The sequence below is a fragment of the Scyliorhinus canicula genome, chromosome 15 (genome assembly GCF_902713615.1).
Source record: "Scyliorhinus canicula chromosome 15, sScyCan1.1, whole genome shotgun sequence".
Lineage (NCBI taxonomy): Eukaryota > Metazoa > Chordata > Chondrichthyes > Carcharhiniformes > Scyliorhinidae > Scyliorhinus > Scyliorhinus canicula.
Window position 1 is genome coordinate 26148850 of NC_052160.1, and position 21721 is coordinate 26170570.

General features: G+C 42.3%; 1 protein-coding gene across 3 annotated transcripts; it reads right to left on the reverse strand.

Annotated features, from left to right (window-relative positions):
* Positions 1-496: 496 nt before the first annotated feature.
* On the reverse strand, positions 497-21705 carry slx4 (SLX4 structure-specific endonuclease subunit homolog (S. cerevisiae)). Of its 3 annotated transcripts, none has more exons than XM_038820717.1 (16): positions 21573-21703; positions 17924-18380; positions 16952-17239; positions 15997-16171; positions 15248-15469; positions 13057-13268; positions 12313-12629; positions 10320-10596; positions 9651-9739; positions 9360-9506; positions 8605-8774; positions 5906-8322; positions 5171-5221; positions 4065-4167; positions 2264-2713; positions 497-1856 (listed from the first exon to the last, which is right to left on the reverse strand). In XM_038820717.1, exons 2-16 carry the CDS (start codon positions 18306-18308, stop codon positions 1484-1486), a joined length of 5676 nt encoding a protein of 1891 aa, XP_038676645.1. In that variant the 5' UTR covers positions 18309-18380; positions 21573-21703; the 3' UTR covers positions 497-1483. The 3 variants fall into 3 exon arrangements, with proteins under 3 accessions (XP_038676645.1, XP_038676646.1, XP_038676647.1); XM_038820719.1 differs by having other exon boundaries at positions 1635-1856; positions 2548-2713; positions 21573-21705; XM_038820718.1 differs by lacking the exon at positions 5171-5221 and having other exon boundaries at positions 21573-21702.
* Positions 21706-21721: the final 16 nt, after the last annotated feature.

The window sequence follows — 21721 nt, forward strand, 5'->3', positions numbered from 1 at the left end:
AAAGCCACTTCAATGTGCTTCACTCCTCCAATGACAGATTCATTCATTTCAACCTAAAGTTCTTATTTTGAAATGGTTAAAATTAACATGACTGAAATCCAGTCATGAAAATGAAAAAAATGAAAATCGCTTATTGTCACGAGTAGGCTTCAATGAAGTTACTGTGAAAAGCCCCTAGTCGCCACATTCCGGCACCTGTCTGGGGAGGCTGGTACAGGAATCGAACCGTGCTGCTGGCCTGCTTTAAAAGCCAGCGATTTAGTTCAGCCCCTGTCATTATGCTTCGAGATTGGATACCATTTTTAATTTAAGGTGTCAAGCATGTGAATTGCTTTCATAAATGATTAGGACTAGAGAGGCCTACTGAACCTAAGATCCAGCAACTCAGTTTACCTTGCCCTCTACCAGCTATCATCATAATTTGTGAAAGGGCTGCTTTATCCTTAACCTCTACTCCAGGAGCACAGATTTCATAGAAGAGTTGAAAACGTCACAATGACTAAAAGTGCATTTGTTTATTTTTTTTAAAGCAGTTACAATTCTGCCAACATGACATTTACACATGTGCTGCTCTTGGTCCACTTAACTGCAGAGATAGGACACTGGCACTTACCAATAATTGCGCACAGAACACACAAGACGTATAAACATTCTGGAGAGAAGTATATCCATTTCAGCTCTGCCGCTGTCTGTTAAAAAGCCTCCGTTTTTTATTACAGGTAGGAGAGGAAGAAAACGTAACTGGTATTGCACACAAAACCTATCTAGATTTTTTCAATTACACATATACAAAGTTAGTTCGGAATTACTTGTCAGATTATATACAAGCATACGTTATTTTGAAATAGGCCAAGGCTCGTGGATTGGAGGTATTAAAGGCAAACCAAATAAAAGGGGTAAGTGTTTGATTAAATTGCTTGGTTCCAATAAAGAAGGCCCTTCTCGCATTCATTGGAGGTCAGGTTGCTTACAATTCCGTGCAGTGTTCCTAGCTGAATCAAGAGTGATGGTCAGCAGAATTAAGAAGTGAGGCCAGTGCCACACTGATAAAGTACCAGTTTGCACAATGAACAGTAACATGCAAAAATAGTGTCACTTCTGCAGGCAAGTATCCTTATTTTACAGTTTGTTTTTTCAACACAATTGAAAACGTGAAGTACAGGCTGTTGACTGGAACTTGGTTGAACGAAAGTCAACGCGGCCGATTTTCATCTAAGATCACACCTTCCTGCGATATGACGACAATCTTGTTACAACTGTGCTGATTTTCATGATGGTCCTGAAGCAGGGCTAGTTACTGAAATATTCTACAAGAGGTACCACATTTCCTCGTTGCATAGCAATTTACACTGAGGCATCAAAGCTGAATTAAAATACATTACTGTAAGTGTTCTCACTGAACGTATAATCACATCCAGATAGATATTACAATAGCATTTGTTACTTTCGAAGAGGAATGTTTTAGTCGCTGCAGTAGTAGCACTTACTTCTTCTTGCGGCACTGACTCAGCTTTCCCTTACGTCTTTTACCACCAGTGCCTTGCTTTCTTCGTTTTAACATCTCCTTCCTCGCTCTAGCTGTGGTAAACGTAATACAGTGAGTATCAAGAAAATCCAGCAATTTCCCTTTGGAAACCTTTATCCCATTTTCCTTAAGCTGCTGGTGGAAGTCTGACAGCTCAAAAGGCTTGTACTGCAGGATGTTACTGTACAGAGAAGGGTTTGACCGAATGTACTGTCGTATGGCTTCTGTTGTATCTGCTTCACGGATTGCTGCCTGTGAAAGAGTGATTCCATCATCCTCTTCATCGCCCGAATCTGTGCTAAAGACATTGTCAAACTCACCGGCCAACATCCTGAAAGAGGGAGAAAGATAAACAGGGTCTGTTCATACAATGCAGGTAAGCAGACTGTCATCATGAACATTTTTTTTAAAAAAGTGGGTGTGGTAAGGTGGTAGGAAATGTGTGTTCCATGTTGCCTGCATTCAACACTGACCTCTAGGAGAATAAGCATTCAGTAAAAGGCTCTAAACAACATTATTTAGTCATGTATGAGGATAGGTTCAACCAATATGTCAGACTTTGCAAATCAATCATTTTCACCTAACCCAAAGATGGCAGGTAAATAACTCACTTTTCATCACTCTGATTTGTTTGTCATTTGTCACTTCTTTCAATGCAATTGATTTATTTGATTAGGTAGGCTTTTCATTTCAGTCAGCCACTATTCCTGTCACTGCACTCAGATTTAACTGACCCACCTTTGTGATTCAAAGGAGCTCTCACTTGCCGCAGAAGAGGAGCTTTGAGATGAAGAGAGCTGGTTGGCCACATCAGGAGCAACAGTTTTTGATGGGGAGTTGGCTTCTGGCCTGTGTGACTCAAGAGTACAGCTTCCCCCTTTTCTTTTAGAAATGGCCTCCAAACGACCTTTCAAGGCTCGTTTGCGGGATTCTGCTGAAACAGACTTTGATTGCTTTTTGGAATGGGGTTTTAATGGATTTGTTCCCAATGAAACCGGTTGGGATTGGGTTATGGTGTTTGCCTTTAGTTTGCTGGTTAGATTTGGTTTCCAGATGCAAGGCTGTGAAGATGATACGTCCTGCTTCGACTGGGAGTCAACATCAGGCTGAATGCCTCGATGGGTATATTGGTAAATCTCTTTCAATTTCAGAATCATTTTCTTCTTTGGCAGCGGTCGAACACCGAACCTGGAACAAGAAGAGAACTAGTCCAGACCAAATATTATCAGATAATATTGAGCACATACTATACTGTAGCCCCCATTCTCCAACCCTGCAAGTGGAACCTCTAAATAACCCACAAGGTATCAACAATGATATGAATGCTAGATGAACAAATAGCACCAATAGGACAATGTCCCAACGATGAATTCGAATTTAAAAGGCGCTGTTTAACATCCCAATCATTTCAGCAAGTGGAAGATATTTTTGGCAAAAAATGAAACTCTGATACATATGTAGTGTCCACACCAAAGAAACAGGCCATTCGGTCCAACAGGTCCATGGTGTTTATGCTCCATGTGAGATTTCTGCCACCCTCCTACATAGGAGCACAGGAAATTAACGGAGTGCGCCATTCGGCCCCTCAAGCCTACACTGCCATTTAACTAGATCACGGCTGATCTTCCACCTCATTGTCCTGCACTATCCCCATATCCTGTGATAACGTTAATATCTAGAAATCTATTGATCTCGGACTTGAACATACTAATTGACTGAACCTCCACCGCTCTCTTGAGGTAGAGAATTCCAAAGATTCATCACCCTCTGCATGAAAATATTCCTTCTCCTCGTGGTCCTAAATGGCCTCCCACTTATTCTGAGATTGTGTCCCCTGGTTCTATACCCCCCAGCCAAGGAATAAAATCCTTCCTAACTCTATCCTGTTGATCATAGAAACATAGAGCAGTACAGCACAGAACAGGCCCTTCGGTCCTCGATATTGTGCCGTGGATTGTCCGAAACCAAGATCAAACTATCCCACTCCCTGTCATTCTGGTGTGCTCCATGTGCCTATCCAATAACCGCTTGAAAGTTCCTAAAGTGTCCGACTCCACTATCACCATCAACATGCCTTCTGTTCCTTTCTCCCCCACGTATTGATCTAACTTCCCTTTAAATGTACTCACCTCAACCAGTGGTAGGGAGTTCCACATTCTCACCGCTTTCTGGGTAAAGAGAGAGCACCCCCCCCCCCCCCCCCCCCCCCCGGTCCCAGGTTCGATTCCCAGAATATATTACTTTAGTTTTTTAAAAAAGGACATTTCTTCTTCCATTACAAACTTTAAAAAAAAATTTAGTGTACCCAATTCATTTTTTCCAATTAAGGGGTAATTTAGCGTGGCCAATCCACCCACCCTGCACGTCTTTGTGTTGGGGCGCAACGCCGCAAACACGGGAAGAATGTGCAAACTCCACACGGACAGTGGCCCAAAGCCGGGATCGAACCTGGAAACTCGGCGCCATGAGGCAGCAGTGCTATCCACTGCACCACCATGCTGCCCTTCCATTACACACTTAACCACAACCATCATCTTACCTGCTCAGTTCTTTTTTTAGGTGTGGGGTGACCATCGTTGAATAAGGAGGTTCTGGGGTGATGGGAACCAATGAAAGTTGAGCTTTCCTTCGGTTGACAGGCGCTGAAAAAAGATACAATCGTACAATGGATGAAAATAAGCCTAAAAGTGCCACGAAAGTTAATGGTGATGGAATTAAATGTGACATGCACTAGCGTTAACATTCCAAAACCTCAACATCTACACTGGCTTCAATTCTATTTAACTTCCAGTTTTCTCTGTGCTTGCAGCTCATGTTACACATAGTCAAGATTCATATTAGCACGGTAGCACAGTTGCTTCACAGCTCCAGGGCCCCAGGTTCGATTCCCAGCTTGGGTCACTTTCTGTGCGGAGTCTGCACGTTCGCCCCGGGTGCTCCGGTTTCCTCCCAGTCCAAAGATGTGCAGGTTAGGTGGATTGGCCATGCTAAATTGCCCTTAAGTGTCCAAAAAATGGTGGGGCTACAGGGATAGGGTGGAGTTATGGGCTTAGTCAGAATGCTCTTTCCAAGGGCCGGTGCAGACTCGATGGGCCGAATGGCCTCCTGCACTGTACATTCTATGATTCTATGTTGGCTACAGGGTTTAGTGTCATTCACTAAACAGATGATGGGTAAGATCACTGAGCTACTGCACTTATTATTGGGATCAAATGAATTAAATTTACTAAATTATTTATATATCTGGTAATATTTAGCCTTTGACCCAGAAATGGTATAATAAGGTATTGTAATTTGTTTAAAGGACTATGGAGTCTAATTGTTTTTAAGAAAGTTTGAAAAGAGTTTTTAAAGAGCTTACATCAATTATAAAGGAATAAATTGTAATTTTCTTGGACAGGAAATACTGGTCCATGTGACCTGGCGACCCTTAACCTCAAAGCAGTACCAACAGGAAGGAAGATAAGAAATAAGCCATGTGGTTGGGAGGCACAAGGGGAGCTTCATGCAGGGGAGATGGAGGGCGAGGGTGAAGGCAATTAACACACAGATGCCGATACACAGAGAAAGCAGACAGAGACAGAAAGAACACACAGGATCCTTGCAAGGCAAAGAGGCAAACTGCTCAGGAAGAAGTCTGTTTACCTGTTTGGTGGAAAAGATGACAGGATCTCTTGTAGGCAGCATGTGAGTGAGCTAAAAAGGTCTAAAACTAGAAATCTGAGTGAATAGCTTGGGAGACATTAAAGAGCTGGGTGTTTTCTCAGAAGCGGCCAAACATGAACCACAGTGTTATTGGTCGGTTGGGTGAAAAGGAACTCAGAAAAACTACACCATCAGTGCTGTTGTGACCCGAGAGAGAGGGGGTTTGTAGAAGTGTGCCTTGCTGATGATAATCATATCCCTGAAACTTGAAAGTGGGAGTTGTTGTCAACAAATTGTTCTAAGACTCCTGACCTACCCTGCATGAATGAAGAACAGGATATCGTGGAGCGGGGTAGCTACGTTGTGCCACATTTGTGTGGGATTGATGTGAACGCTTGTCGTGGCACAAGATGTCTCTTTGTTACATTAACTATCTAAAGTGACATTTACCTTTTTATTTGCCTGTTAATTAGTGTGTAATTTGCGTTGGTTCTGATTCATGACAAAGTAAAAGCGACAAAAGGCGGAACCTTGTTGGTAATTTCTTAATTTGGGAATCTTTTAATAAATTTACCCAAAGGTATATTCATGTCGAAAAAGCATTCAAAGCCTTACTGTTTAAGATATTTAAACTTCAAAATGTATATAGATCACATCTCCAGTCTCGACTGAAAATAACCAAAAGCATGCGGTTTTGAATTTTAAAACCTTCCTTAATTCACGGTAATTATTTACCTGGAGTCTTGTGCTCACCAACATGTTGTCTGTAATTAGTGGTGTCTTTCTGAAGCACAGGTAACTTTTGAGAGAATCCAGGGAGGGCTTCGGGAAACTCCTCATCTTCGTCCCAATCATCCCAGATATTGGAGTCATAAAAACTGAGACGTTGTCTGCTTGAAAGTTTCTTTTCATCAGCTTTGCTGCCGAGGTCTACTTGAATAGATGAAAAGGACCCACTGGACTTTGACTTTTGTGGGAGTGGTGTGCTATTTTTGTTCACAGAGTTTGCAATACCATTAGAATCTTCCTCTTCAAGTTGAGGACTACCGTCAGAAATCCAACACTCATCATATGGTATCGGCGGCCCATCTTCAAACTGAAAGCTACCTTCCGCTGTTGGCATCTCCTCCTCATTGTCTTCGATCTCCACCACAGATTTGTCTGATGCTTCCTTCTCTTCTGAGCCAAGTGACACCGACAGTGTTCCTGCCAGCTTCACGGAAGAATGGGTGACTGAAGTATCCTCACTTTCTAATTCAACACTGCAATCAGAGATCTCTGTGGGAGGAATCTGGGATGATGGCAGTAAATCGCTCAACAATGGAGCAGGATAATCCAACTCTCGAACTAGGTTGATTTCTTTGGTACCTCTGAACACTTCCTTCAATGGGTTAACTGCCTCTGCTTTTTCTTGCTCCACAACAGCAGATTTTAATTCTGTAACCTCCTGTTCTATTGGTTTCTCAAACAATTTGCCCCCTTTCCCACTTTGATTCAGTAGAAAGTGGGAATTTGTAGACAGTGTGGAACAGTGTCTCGTTCTTGTTGAAAGTGGAGTGGCTGGTACCAGCCATGACCCCTCCACGGCATGGTCTTCATTACTCTGTTCTCCATCACTGCTAAGCTGTAGAGTCAGCTCACTTTCACTATTCTGAACTTGGCTTTCATGGTTAGACACTCGTTTAGCGACACCGTATGTGGACAACACTGAAATGCTATTGTCATATAGCTCATCCAGACATTTGGATGGAATTCCAGAAAATCCAAAGTTTCTCTGTTCAACGTGAACATCAGAACTCAATGCCATGTCAGACTTAGCACTCAATCGTTTACCACATGAATGTGGGTTTAAGTCATCACTGGAGCATTTAATATTGTACAAGGTGCTGAAAACACCTGCTGAACAAGGTGCTGAAATTTTGTTTTCAGTTATTTCCCTTTCGTCATCTGAGTCTATGACCAGCAGGGTGTCATTGGATTTATTCCCTGATAGAGACTGACTGGAGTCAATGCTAATGGGTGATGACAAATTGCAGTGTTGCATTTCACAGGTATTTTGGGGCAGCATCTGCAAGCAAAGGGCACTTGTTGAAAGGGGTTCTGGGTTTGATGGACGTTCTCCTAAGTATTTTGAAGATTTGTGAACGTTGTGTTCCTGAAGAAGTCTAGGATTACCACACGTTTCATTTGCCAAATTCTGTTGTCTATTTGAAACCAGTGACAATACTTCAGAAGGATCCTCATGGTGTACAACTCCAAGGGATGGGATTACTGCTGAGGTCAAAGGCAGGCATTCCTCTGGAGATTTCACATTTGCACAAGTTTCCAATGGTGACAGGCCAACCAAAGGCAGATCGGATAAGCCTGGGCAAGCAGACGGACTTTCAATCTCGCAGACGGGTGAAATTCGGTTAATGCTGCAGTTGGCAGAAGAGGTAAACAAATGACTGTTTTTTGCAGCCAAAGCCTCGTCTTCTCCAGAGGCATCAAAATCAGACTTTTCTCCAAGCTCCATACATTGCTCAGATTCTGTCGATAAATCAGTTTCTGAAAAAAGACAGTCATCGCTGGTATTTAAATTCAAAATAGGTCTTGAACAATGCTTCTGTGATCCTTCCAGTTGAAATGTTTTGACCTTCTGATAGGGTTCTTGCATCTTTGACACTTCCAGAGCCGTTGAAAGACAATGAGAGTCAGGTACCCTTTCTTCTTCAGTCATGGAAGACTTGCAATTTCCAACAGTTTCCCTTTCAGTTCTTAGTCCCTCCACACTCTGCTCATTTTCTCCACATGCATCAGTTTCTTCTCCAGTTTCCACATTGCTGTTCTTCTGACTCTCTGGAGTCTGAAGGGAGGTTTTCACAATTTTTCGCTGAGTTGCTGCAAACTCATAAAGTTCTTCTAATTCCTCATCATCAACTTTCTCATTCACCTTCTCTTCATCCTCAAACTCTGCAGATTTAATATCCAAGGCAGGATCTTCTGATTCGCCCATCCACATGGACCTTAAAAGGTCCTGGAGGTTGTCTTCTCTATTTCCATACTTTTTGTCTTCTACAACAGTGAAAGGATCATTTTCTGAACTACCTCCACCATGCTGAGCTTCATCTGGCCAGGCTTCACAGATCTCTACCAATTCATTCACAGCAAACCTGGTCAACACACAGAAATCTATCAATCCATGGCATCATTCTAAAAAGCTAAGTTAGCAGGCAACAAGTTATTTAAAAGCAAATTGTGCAGATGTTGGAAATCTAAAATAATGAAAAGAAACATTCCCTCGGACACTTTGCAAGCTTCTTTCCATCTTTTTAGTTACTTTAATTCATGTTTTATAATCAAAATTTTAAAAAAGAGAATCAGTAACGTATTGTAAATTAATGGCAACATTTCAATATCCAAGCCTGAACTTAGTACAACATAACTATACTGACCTGTTAGCAAGAGCATGCAGCTCTGAAAGCACAGTGGGAGATACAGTGATACTAGCAGTATACAGATATCGAAGGAATGTACAAACTGCCTCTGTTGTAACTTCAGGCATTAAGAGTCTGCGGATCATGACAGCGCCATCCTCTTCCACCAAGAATCCTTCACTGTGCACCTACAAAACATTCAGTTACCAAACTCAAGGTTTGATCCAAGTCAGCAGATGAAAGTGGATGAAGAATTGTATAGGTTGCCATGGGTTACCATTCAGGAGAGCCATATAACTACTTTACTATTTAACGGCTGTCAGATTTCACTGATTGCTCACTGGATTTAACTTGGGTTAAGTGATTCTATTCTGAACAATTCAAATTAGTGCAAACTAATGTCAGAAAGTGCGTGGCAGCACACGGTAGATCAAAATAAGACTGTATTATGCACATCACTAGAGATGGTTAAATTGTAAAGCCAGGTTTGGTACACATTCCCCAGTTGCACACATTCCCCAAGTGGCAAACAAAGCAGCTTTACTACTCTGCAAGCTCTCTCTAAAGAGGATATGCTCACTTGCAACATAATGTTATACACCAGGAGTGCCAACCGATACAGGACGTAGCATATAAGGCATGCATCAAAGGGCACAATAGCTCTGCCTGTTCTCGTGTGGCTCCTAACCAGAAGGGAGAGAAGATTGAAAAGGGAAAGGGCTGAAAAAATCATTTCTACACCTAATGTACAAAAAGTAAATCCTATCACTTACAATTTGCACGAGCTGTGGAGAGCGAGCATAGAGAACAAACTGGTGAGCATACACAATCTCACCACTGTCCACCTGAAACTGCACATCACTCAGATGGGGATTGTTCACCATCCCTCCAAGGTCTTCACTCAGTTTCTTCAGTTGTTGCTGAAATCAAAATGCATCAAATATTAAATCAATTACCATTTTGCTACAACACTCTTTTCCAAGCTTCAAAACATTGATGGGGAATGCCAGTGAAATAGGAGAGGTTTGAATTTTGCTTTAATTAAATTAAGCTGGTTTGCTTACTCCATAATGCAGATTATTTCCGCAAACTCTCTTGCTCGGAGCTGGGACAAATCCACTTGGCGTAATATCATCCGATAAAGAGTCCTTTCCTGTCAGTTAAAATGAATGGATACAGTTAAACCTGGAATACAGGCTTTAATTTACAAGAATAAGTGAGAGTTTCACAAAGTAGAATGCTAAACCCATAACTATTATTACAATCGTCAAAACAAAGTAACCCACAAGACATTTTAGCGACACAAAATATCAAATGGTACTCAACCCAAATTAATCTAAAAAAACTTTATACCGAGAACTTAAAAACATCTGTCAAAAAAAACGATTACTGCCTAATTCAAAGATAGGCAAGTTAACAGATTTGGCAGATTCCACATTATTTACTGCTTTTATTAAATATTAATTCAAGGGCAGCATGGTGGCACAGTAGATTAGCCCTGCTGCCTCACGACGCCGAGGTCCCATGTTCGATCCAGACTCTGGGTCACTGTCCGTGTGGAGTTTGCACGTTCTCCCCGTATTTGGGTGGGTCTCCCCCAAATTGGGATTGGGCATGCTAAATTGACCCTTAATTGGAAAAAATGAATTGGGTACTCTAAATGTATTCCCATAATTATAATTCACAACATAAAGGTCCAGATCTTTAAGCAGATGTGTAAAGTTTCCACTCACCGTTTCTTCCAGTCATCCCAATCTCTTCTTCACTCTTCACCTCACAATTCCATTGTGTCAATGTCATTCCCTCACCAGCTAAATCCATCAAGTCAAAGAATGTCTGATCTTGCTGACTCCTAGCCATGGACACATCCTTAGTCCCAATCTCACTTCCACTGCCACCTGGTTCAGAGTATTGATGGATCAGCTCAGTGGTGGGCTTTGGAACGGCTTTGGCAACCATTGTAGAAGATAACATCTGACCCTCACAAGCAGAAAACTCCATATCATGCCCCTTCAACAAAACACAGTATGATTATTTTTCTTTAAATTGAGCTATGGGATAGTCGGGTGGCCAAGAACCAGGGGAAAATGGACGGGAATCGGGGGAAGGTAGCCGGCGGGAGGGAGGGGGGGGGGGGGGGGGGGGGGCTACGGGCTCGGTATGGGGGTTTGATGGCAAGCCAAGGCCCAAAACCAAACTATAAATAAATGCCTATAAACATGTGCCTCGGCCATATTGGGGAATGTAAAATATGTATGCTGGCTAAAGGGGGCGGCCACAATTATTGTTATGAAGATGCTTACCTGTAAATATTCATGTTAAATTTTTGTGTTTTCCTTTTTTTTTCTCTCTCTCTAATAACTTGTAATTTGTCATATATAAAATATAAAAACTCAATAAAAAAAACATTTAAAAAAAAAAAATTGAGCTATGGGGAAAAAGCAGGGAAACAGGATTAATTTAGAAGGTTCTAATAAAAAGCTGCCAAAGGCTTAATGAGCTAAGTGTTATATCATTCTATGATTAATGCCTCTTCCTTCAAGATGCTAGTCCACAAAATAAATTATACTTCACAAGTGCAAAATGACGTGTTTTATGTTGTAATGCAAATTAGTATGGCGCCAATTAGGTTATTGATAACCTAGTATATTTGGACATTACTGATTCTTTTAGAAGCATAAAGGAATGACCAATCCAGGGGCTGGTTTAGCACAAGGCTAAATCGCTGGCTTTGAAAGCAGGCCAGCAGCACGGTTCAATTCCCGTACCAGCCTCCCCGAACAGGCGCCGGAATGTGGCGACTAGGGGCTTTTCACAGTAACTTCATTTGAAGCCTACTTGTGACAATAAGCGATTTTCATTTCAATGACCATAAATCACTCTTCAACTTTAGTGGATCAAAAGTGATCGTTCAAAGGGAAGCACGGTGGCACAGTGGTAGCCCTGCTGTCTCACGGCGCTGAGGTCCCAGGTTCAATCCCGGCTCTGGGTCACTGTCCGTGTGGAGTTCGCACATTCTTCCCGTGTTTGCGTGGGTTTTGCCCCCACAACCCAAAGATGTGCAAGCTGGGTGGATTGGCCACGTTAAATTGCCCCTTAATTGGAAAAAATGAATTGGGTACTCTAAATTTATTTTTAAAAAGTGATCGTAGATTGAAGACAGGGAGAAACTGCCAATCCAGAGACTTAATTTTCATACTTCTCAAAATAAAAATTACCAAGTATTTACCTATTATATTAATATTTAAAATTGCACTCAATAATGTGTCACTTTTTATGCAGCATATTTTCATTTAACTTCAGATAGATGCATGAAAACCTGCTCATGGGCAAATCATGCTAAATGCAAGGAAAATGTGCAGAACAGCAGTTAAGCACCTTGGGATGTTTTACTATGTTAAAGGTAATATAGAAAAGCAACTTCTTGTTAATATGGTAACAGATTATGTTATTGGAGTTACTGTTAATCCGTGAAGTCATGTAACTATGAAAGGAGAAATTATCTAAAAGCTGCAGATTTCAGATAATAAGGGGCCAGACTCAGTTCCCAGAAACTGCTGTAAAATTATTCAGGTTTTATACAATCCTTGAAATAGATAATGGGACACAAGGAGGCAGACGTGTGGACACAGAAAAGATTTTGTTCTCTGCACAATTAATAAAACCTTTAGTTATTTTCTCCCGATTAATCTTCTTGAATATTGTATCCGTTACAAACCTCCTCACCTGTTTCCATGGTATTATAGGAGGGACCAGGTTATTTGTATAAAAGAGTGCAGAGTCCCAATCACTGGCTCCGAACAAGGCACTGCGACACCACAGGCTATCTTGCTCGGTTATCGCTGGGTGCACATGGCAGACGTGTCTCAGATTTCCGCCCACATGGAAAGTGCTTGCAGGCAGTGGAGGGGTGCTACATATTTCCATTTCCTCAGACAGCAGTGTTGCCAAACTGCTTTGGACCCGTTTTAGCGCTGTCTCAGGGTCCTGCACCAATAACAGTGGGGGAAGGCCATCCTTCCTCTTCTTCCGACCTCTCTTGTCTAAAAGCGAAAAAGAAAACCCAGCATAGAAATGAAATATTTATACATCACATCAACGATAAAATCGGCTTAACACTACAACAGGAAAATTACAACTGAATTTACAAAATATAAAAAGGTCTAAAGTTCCAAAGAATGTCACCTGACAACATAGAACTGATGGAAAAAACATTATTCGTACTTTTATCATCAATGGCTTAATTTGTGTATCACCCTGCATTGAACGGTGCTTACTCAGAATGTGTACTGAAAGTAACCACTTGCTCATAAAAGAATTTACATTTCAAAATGAAACTCGCGTGATGCCTTGATGGAATAGTAATAAATAACAATCAACATATTTTCAGACTGATTCAGGGGTTACACTAAATGGAGAAGAACTCAGGATGAGATTAAACTGCATTCTGACAAGTGGAAGTGCACCTACCTGCTGCTACCAACATTTTGGTGAGGCTGAAGTTATTAGTGTACAGGGACAAGTTTTGCTTCTCCTGCTTCTGCTGTTCCAACAAAGATGCAGATAATGCCATGGCGACCATTGTATCCTCATCGATAGGCTGCTCCCTGGTGGTCTTGCATTTCTTGGTCAGTCCATTTTCCCTTGTTGAACCTTTTCTCTTTAATCGACCTGGCTGACGGCTGACATTTAGAATTGAAAGGAGAAAAAAAGATTTTAAAGTTTATGTACACAACAGATATGCACGCAGAGATTTACACACAAAAGTCAAAGTAGAAGGCAAGATATCCATTTAGACATCACTGAAAAAAGCATAGCTAATTTGCAATACTTCTGAGCCGGTCGAAAACACTGATCTCACGAGAGATCCTCTACATAGAACATAACAGCACAGAACAGGCCCTTCGGCCCTCAATGTTGTGCCAAGCCATGATCACCCTACTCAAACCCACGTATCCACCCTATACCCATAATCGAACCTGGGACCCTGGAGCTGTGAAGCATTTATGCTAACCACCATGCTACCCTGCTGCCCCTTTGCTAGCAAACCTTTGCTAGGTGATATGCAGAAAAGCTTTGTTTAGTCCCTTATCCTGACTCTGAATGTAGTGCAATGATATTGTAGCAACTACAGTCCAACACTATGAGGAATCATAAACAAAGATTTGCACTTTAAAGAGAAGGTGCACTCGACTGATTCCTGGGTTGAGGGTGTTATCCTTGGAAGAAAGGTTGGACAGGTGGGCCTGTATCCATTGGAATTTAGAAGAATGAGACGTGATCTTATTGAAACATACAAGATCTTGAGAGGACTCGACAGGGTGGATACTGAAAGGATGCTTCCTTTTATGGGAAAGACTAATTAGGGATCACAGTTTAAAAATAAGAGGTCTCCCATTTAAGACTGAGAGGAGAATTGTTTTCTCAGACGATTGAGATTCTGTGGAAATCTCTTCTCCAAACAGCAGTGAAGGCTGTTTTTTAAGGCTGAGTTACATAGATTCTTGATTGGCAAGTGAGTCAAAAGGTATAAAGGGCGTTGGAAGGAAAGTAGAGTTGGTGCCACAACGTATGCAATGGCAGAGCAGGCTTGACAGGCTGAATGGCCTACTCCTCCTAATTCCTATGTCCGGTGTGCCTGACTTTGCCTCTCAGAAATGTGTCAATGTATTTCACATACAATGAAATATTTTTAAATGGAGGGATGTCACAGAGATGCCATGAATCTTTTACATGCACTTGAACAGGTAGACTGGGTTTCAATTTATTTTTTGATCCCAAAAATCGCACCTCCAACAATGTAGCACCCCCCAGTTTTGCGTTGGAGTGAAGGCCTTAGATGGTGAATTGAAAATTGGGCCACTAGAATCCCAGTTTAATGTCGGAACCAGAGAGAAAGGGAAAGGTTTGATCCATCATTCTGCAGTGGAGCCATCTGGAAAGAATGTGTGAACCAACTGTGACACAAGGGCAGCACGGTAGCATTGTGGATAGCACAATTGCTTCACAGCTCCAGGGTCCCAGGTTAGATTCCGGCTTGGGTCACTGTCTGTGCGGAGTGTGCACGTCCTCCCAGTGTGTGCGTGGGTTTCCTCCGGGTGCTCCGGTTTCCTCCCACAGTCCAAAGATGTGCAGGTTTGGTGGATTGGCCATTCTAAAATTGCCCTTAGTGTCCAAAATTGCCCTTGGGTGGGATTACTGGGTTATGGGGATAGGGTGGAGGTGTTGACCTCAGGTAGGGTGCTCGTTCCAAGAGCCGGTTCAGACTCGATGGGCCGAGTGGCCTCCTTCTGCACTGTAAATTCTATGATAATCTATGACACCCAATCACCCACATACCTTATTCATGCTAAAGGTTGTAGAAACAGAGCCGGAAGAGCTCGGTTGATTATGGCATACATAAGCGTCACACTCGGAATCTTGCCACTTTTATTGTAATTATGCAGCATTTTTCAGACGCACTGACCTGGTCAATGAATTACATTGGGAGATATCAGCATTGGTTGTACAAAGCACCCAAGTTGCCTGAAGGGATGAAGACAATTAGTCATGAAGGCAAGTCTCAAAGGCAGGGGTGAGCCCAATATGAATACAGTGGCAGGATCTCCATGTGCATAAGTTATGGGACCAGAATCAACTCTAGCTTTTTAATTTCATTTACCTTGTTGAGTGAGCTGAGCTTTCAGTACACTGAGAATTCTGTCTGTGAACTGCCTGCAGCAATAACTGTGGTGGGACCTCCAATTCAATGGCGCAGCGTTTGAGGTGAATCACTCGGCTCTTGAAGCTTTTAAAATGTTTCCCGCAAATTGGACATTCAGGAACTGAAGGTATGTTTAAAGAGACCGTTGTAGCTGTTCTTTGCTCTCCTTCATCCAAGCACCTGTGGGATCAGATGGAAAGAAGTCAATACAATTGACAAGCTGGGGCAGAGAGCAGAAAGTGTGAGAACATGTGGAAGATTTCTTAATTAACTTGGTTGGCAATTCAATATCTTAATTTTAGCTGAGGAGTTTATAGTACCATCTGAACCCTGGGTGCATTAAGACTTTTGATGTGCTTCTGGTCATCTAATGTTTTTTGCTCAGAAATTCTTGGCTATGATGATACTTCAAGAGATAAATATGCCATTAGGTCCAATTGATCTGTGCTGGTGGTTATGCTGCACACTACCAAGTGGATAGCTTTATTTAAAACCTGTTTCTCCCATTCCCTCGCGACAAGAGCTTAAACTAACATTGGGCTAATAAAAGTCAAATAAAAATGGTTGAGTATGAACTCCAGTCAGTTAAGACTGCGTATAAAAGAGCATCTGGAAGGTTTTGTCTGTGAAGAATGGGATTGATAAATTAATAATTTCAACCACATAATATTCAGAAAGGTTAGGTGCTGTGTTCTGGTGCCTCTCACCTGTTGATGTGCTGTGTGCGGCGAGCTGAGTTCAGGTTGGAAAGATCCTTCTGACAGATTACACAAAAAAAGAGCCCGTTGTCTTCAAGGGTATAGGCATCAGCTGCCGCGAGCTCCTGTTGTATTGTCCACGCCAAGGCCAAATCATTGTCAGCGGCCTCCTGGCAGTCACCAGCTGCAGACAAACAGACATCATCATATTTACCTTGAAGAGCATCATCTTTGTCAAGAGTTTCCAAGCAAAAAGCAGAGAATTAATAGATGACCAGAAGCACTTCAAAACTCTAATGTGCTCAGGGTTAAGATGGCACTAGAGACTGCACATCTAAGCTTAAGCATCTGAAAATAGTCAACCAAGCTACTGAAGACATCTTCAGTGCACTCTGGCACTTTCTTCTCCCAGTCTCAGCTTTTCAATTCAATCCGGCCAATTTGTCCTCACTATTGGTACCATAGCTGCCAAGTGTTGAGAGAAGCGGCATCATGTGACAGCAAAAGATTTTTAAAAATAAAATGCTTCTTCATTTAAGAAAGGAATAATGTCCCACTGAAACACAAATTAGGTTCGCTGTATAGGCACAGAGTAAGCAATCATGGTGAAAATGGAGTTCATTAAGTCCAGATATATCTAGAAGGTAAATAACCATATATAAAAAGTAGCAATTAGAGCAGCACAGCCCAGTTTAACAGTAACACATCCCCACAGAAATGGAGAACATGGTTTGTTCAAGCGAGCCATTGGGCTCTCTGGGGAATTGAACACAGGATGAACCCTGTGCTGTTTGCACTCTCATTAAGTTCTAATGGCTGGTGCATCTCAATTTAGACTTGTTAAGACTACAGACCTGTGTATCAGATTAGTGATGACCAAAAAAAAAAATGTGTATTACATGTACAGAATTTAACATAATAGTAACTCTCTGAACAGATGACAAAGAATATTAGATATACGAACCATCTTCCTTCAAAACAAATGATACAGGAAGGGATGCTGCAGCTGACTGGCTGTTTCTTCCACCATTCCCTCCGTTTGTGTCTAAGAAGCAGAATTCCTTGCTCTTCTCATCCTCTTGGATGTTAGAAGCTGGCAGGATTTTGACATCATTGCGGTGTCTCAAACGCTCAGGTTCCTTCCTTCGAAACCTCTGCATATTTCCCAAAACTCGATCTTTCAGATCCATGCCTTTGTTAACAGTTTTCTTCTTAATTGCTGAATGGCTGCGGCTGCCTGTCCATTTAATGCCTGAAAATAAGATGGGCCATGTGTAACAGCTAAATGACCACTACTGGCACACAACCAAATTCTTAGTGTAATAATTCCTCAAAATTGTTTTTTTGTTTTAAATTTAGAGTACCCAATTCATTTTTTCCAATTAAGGGGCAATTTAGCAAGGCTAATCCACCTACCCTGCACATCTTTGGGTTGTGGGGGCGAAACCCACACAAACATGGGGAGAATGTGCCACACGGACAGTAACCCAGAGCCGGGATCGAACCTGGGACCTCGTTGCTGTGAGGCAGCTATGCTAACCACTGCGCCACCATGTTGCCCATAATTCCTCAAAGTTAATCATCTTTCCAAATAATCCACTCCGGGCAGAATCAATATTTGAATGTCACATTTGGTGCAACATATAATCTGCACATCAAAAGTGGTAAATCTCTGCCGACACGGTCAACTTCTGGATTATTCAAACAAACTGTTAAATTCAAACATGACAGCTAATATATTACAAGGCTACATTTCTATAGGCTAAACATTCTTTACTGATTCTGTGTCCTAATTGTTTTTGTAACTGACCACTGGTTTTCTAAACATAACTTTTCGTAGTCCAAAAACACTGCTAGACAATTTGCATTTACAAATAAACTAGCTCGATAAAGAGTTCATTTTCTAAGTTTAAAAAAAAATGCACTGGTACCTCACCTGGTAAACCATTGTTAATTGTATCAGTCCCAGAGCTCTGTAAAGCCTCACATTTTGAAGGCCGATGCACAGTGACATGCTCAGTGGTTGTAGACACTTGACTGTTGCGGGGAGGGGAAAGCAGATTATGTGCCTGACATTCAGTTGCCCCAGTCTCATGGCTTTCTATTGCCCCATCACTAAGGGCTTTGCTCTTGTCACTGCAGCTTGCCTCACTGTTTGATGTTTGTTTTTCTTTGAACTTTGGCTTTGCTGCAAAGGAACTCATGTGGTTCCAGCAGATGGATTTGCATTTCTTCCCTCCACCTTCAATCAGGTGCCTAGATGACGTCTTGCCGAGTTCAACAAAATCATCGTCTGATTCATCCATCAGCTCAAAGTGCATTAAGTTGCAAGGCTGACATTAGAAATCAGCCATGACCACAACTCAAAACCATCTTCTTTGTTTTCCAATTGCCTACAAACAAAACACCAAAGAGAAAGTTTCAAAAACAAATCCATCCCCATTTCAATCCAACAAATACACACACACTATAATTGACTGGAATTAAAAATCCACTTAATGTGTGTTAACAAGCAGTCTTGTGGCACAGTGTAAGCTAGAAGCTCCGGACTTGATGGCTAAAGAAGGTACATTCATAACATGGCCATATCTGCAAATCCTTCTAACACATGCCACTGGTAGGCGGTTAGAGCAAGGCAGATTCCTGGTCAGCCATGTAATGGTGCCATGAATTTGCCTAGCAACAGCAGTAAAACAAAGTGAAGACGACATTATAGGATGTGAGATGACCAGTGACAGGTAGAAACCTGCCGAGACACAGTAGTAGCCAGCATTCAAAAGACTCAATTAATATGCGTTCCTCCCAATAACGAAATTAGGTGGTCATTTAAATAATAATCAGGTGAGAAGAGGAGAGCCAGCTTTTAGATGATTGGGAAGATCACAGAGGTGTATATATGTTAAAGAAGTCACTAGGGGCAGACAGCCAAATACACAGAAGGCATAATCAAAGAGGAACAAAAGTCTAATTGCCCAGACAGTCAAAAGCCAGGGAGGCAGTTAACATATAGCAGTTGCAGAAAGCAGACAGGCCAGTTTCCAGCCACCAAGCCAAAAGACTAGTTTCTCCAGCTAGCAGCCTCGAGGTCAAGTTTACATGAAACAAGCCACAGAGTCTTAGAGCCAAGGCAGTGCAGAAAACCTTTGTAACAGCAGTTTAAATATCTTTACTGGACCAGGAAAAGATTTTTCCCAGACTCTAATATCATTCCCGTATTGTGTGGTAACCATAAATTGGTTATTTAATTAGGATGTTGTTTGCCGAAAAAGGGTAAGTTTTACGGAGTTCAGGTATCACAGATATATTTTGGTCAAGGAGCACGTTCTCTATAAATGGTGTGTGTGTTTAGTGATTCATACATCTTAACTGCATGAATAGAGATGGGCAGCACGGAGGTGCAGTGGTTAGCATTGCTGCCTCAAGGCACCAGGGTCCCAGATTCGATCCTGGCCCCGGGTCACTGTCCATGCGGAATTTGCACATTCTCCCCATGTCTGCGTGGATCCTACTCCACAACCCAAAGATGTGCAGGGTAGGTGGATTGGCCACGCTAAATTGCCCCTTAACTGGAAAAAAATAATTGGATACTCTAAATTTATTTTTAAAAACTGCATGGGTAGAGTAGTCCTGTTCGTGTGTATTTGTCTTTACCTTAATAAATAGTCCTTAATAATAGTCCTTGGGCTGTTTATTCTCACTAGGGTTTCACTTGTCTCCTCACACCAAAACAAAACTATACACCCCCACGAACTGATGTTCCAAGTTGCGAGAACCTCGCAGATATCAACGTGTTTCATGACAACTGGAAAGAAAGTTGGATCCTGTACCATCGCTCTCTATAGCTCCAGACTACAACACACATGTAAAATTACATGTTGCCCCAGCAACTCAAATTCCAAGTGAAGTGTCACACATCACAGTGTGTTAAACAAAAGAACACGCGAATCACAAAACAAACATGCAGACACAGCAAGTGATCATTAAAGCAAATCATGTGTTAGCCTTAAGGCATTGGAATATAAAAGTAATCAAACCTTAGTACGATTACATTGGGTCTTGGTGAAAGCACACCTGGAGTGCCATGACTTGTGCCCTTACCTAAGAAAATATACACTTGCCTGAGATGATGTAGGCTAGGCGGTTTTCATAAAATTTAGAATGAGAGGCGATTTCATCAAAACACGTAAAATCTTTGGAGGGACTTGACAGGGTAGATGCTGGGAGAATATTTGTCCTGGCTGGAGAGTCTAGAACTAGGGATCACAGTCTCAGAATCAGTGGTTGGCCATTTAGGACTGAGATAAGGAGAAATATTTTACGATTCTTTGGAATTCTATATCTCTAAAGAGCTGTTGATGCTCACTTATTGAGTATATTCAAAACAGAGATTGTTTTGATTACTAAGGCCAAAAGAGAAGGGGGATAATGCAAGGAACGGTTGAGGTTGATTGACGTTCAGCATAATCGTACCGAAAATGACTCAAAGGGCCCAATGTCCTTCTGTTTATATACAGTCCATTCAGCCCTCAGGCCTGTTCTATCATTCAATTAGATTAGTGCTGATCAGTGTCATAACTCGATTTAGGTTCCATAACCTTTCATACCCCAATCCAACAAAACCTATCTAAATAGTGATACGGACTCAAAATGTCAATTCTCTCTCCACAGATGCTGCCAACCTTTCCAGCATTTTCCCTTTTCATTTCACCTGAACAACCTGGCACTAATTTTAAGTTTCTGTACTTTGTTCTGAAGGACTCTTCTCACCAGAGGAAGTAGATCCATTAAATCCCTACAGTGGAGAAGGAATCCATCGTGTCCAGCGAGTTTGCACCAACCCTCCGAAAGAGCTCCCCTCCCCTATCCCCGTAACCCCACCTAATCTGCACATCCTTGGACAACAAGGGACAATTGATCATGGCCATCTTTGGGCTGTGGGAGGAAACCAGAGCATCCGGAGACACGGCACAGTGGCACAATGGTTAGCACTGCTGCCACGCAGCTAGTTCCAGGGTTCAATTCCAGCCTTGGGTGACTGTCTGTGCGGAGTCTCACGTTCTCCTCATGCCTGCGTGGGTTTCCTCCGGGTGCTCCAGTTTCCTCCCACAGTCCAAAGATGTGCAGGTTAGGTGGATTGGCCATGATAAATTGCCCCTTAGTGTACAAAAGGTCAGGTGGGGTTACTGGGATAGGGTGGAGGCGTGGCCCTAAGTAGGGTGCTCTTTCGAAGGCTGGTACAGGCTGGATGGGCCTAATCGCCTCCTTCTACACTGTAAATTCTATGGTTCTACGAAACCCAGGCAGATTCGGGGAGAAAGTGCAAACTCCATATCAAACTTCCATTAACCATCCTTTATTCTTCTGTATTCATTCCAAAACAATCTGAACCAGGCCTCGAACCCTTTCAACCCCGGCTATTTCTCCGGGAGAGATCTCCATCCCAGGGCAGATCAGCCTTTTATTCAGAGTGCTGAAAATTATTATGTGGAGATGCCGGCGTTGGACTGGGGTGAAAATTATTAACCGTTACAGCCAACCAGGCCGCTCTTCCCATCAGGGCTCCCAGCCTGGGGGATAATACTCACTCCAGCGGCAGGGAGGCTGAGGGCGGCTCTGGGCCTCACGCCCGCGTTCCCGTGCAACCGACATGGAGTCCCGGAAGTGGTTGAGCGAGCGGGCCTCTCCTGCACCGGAAGTGCCGCGGCCGCCATTTTGCGCCGTCAATAATGGAAGA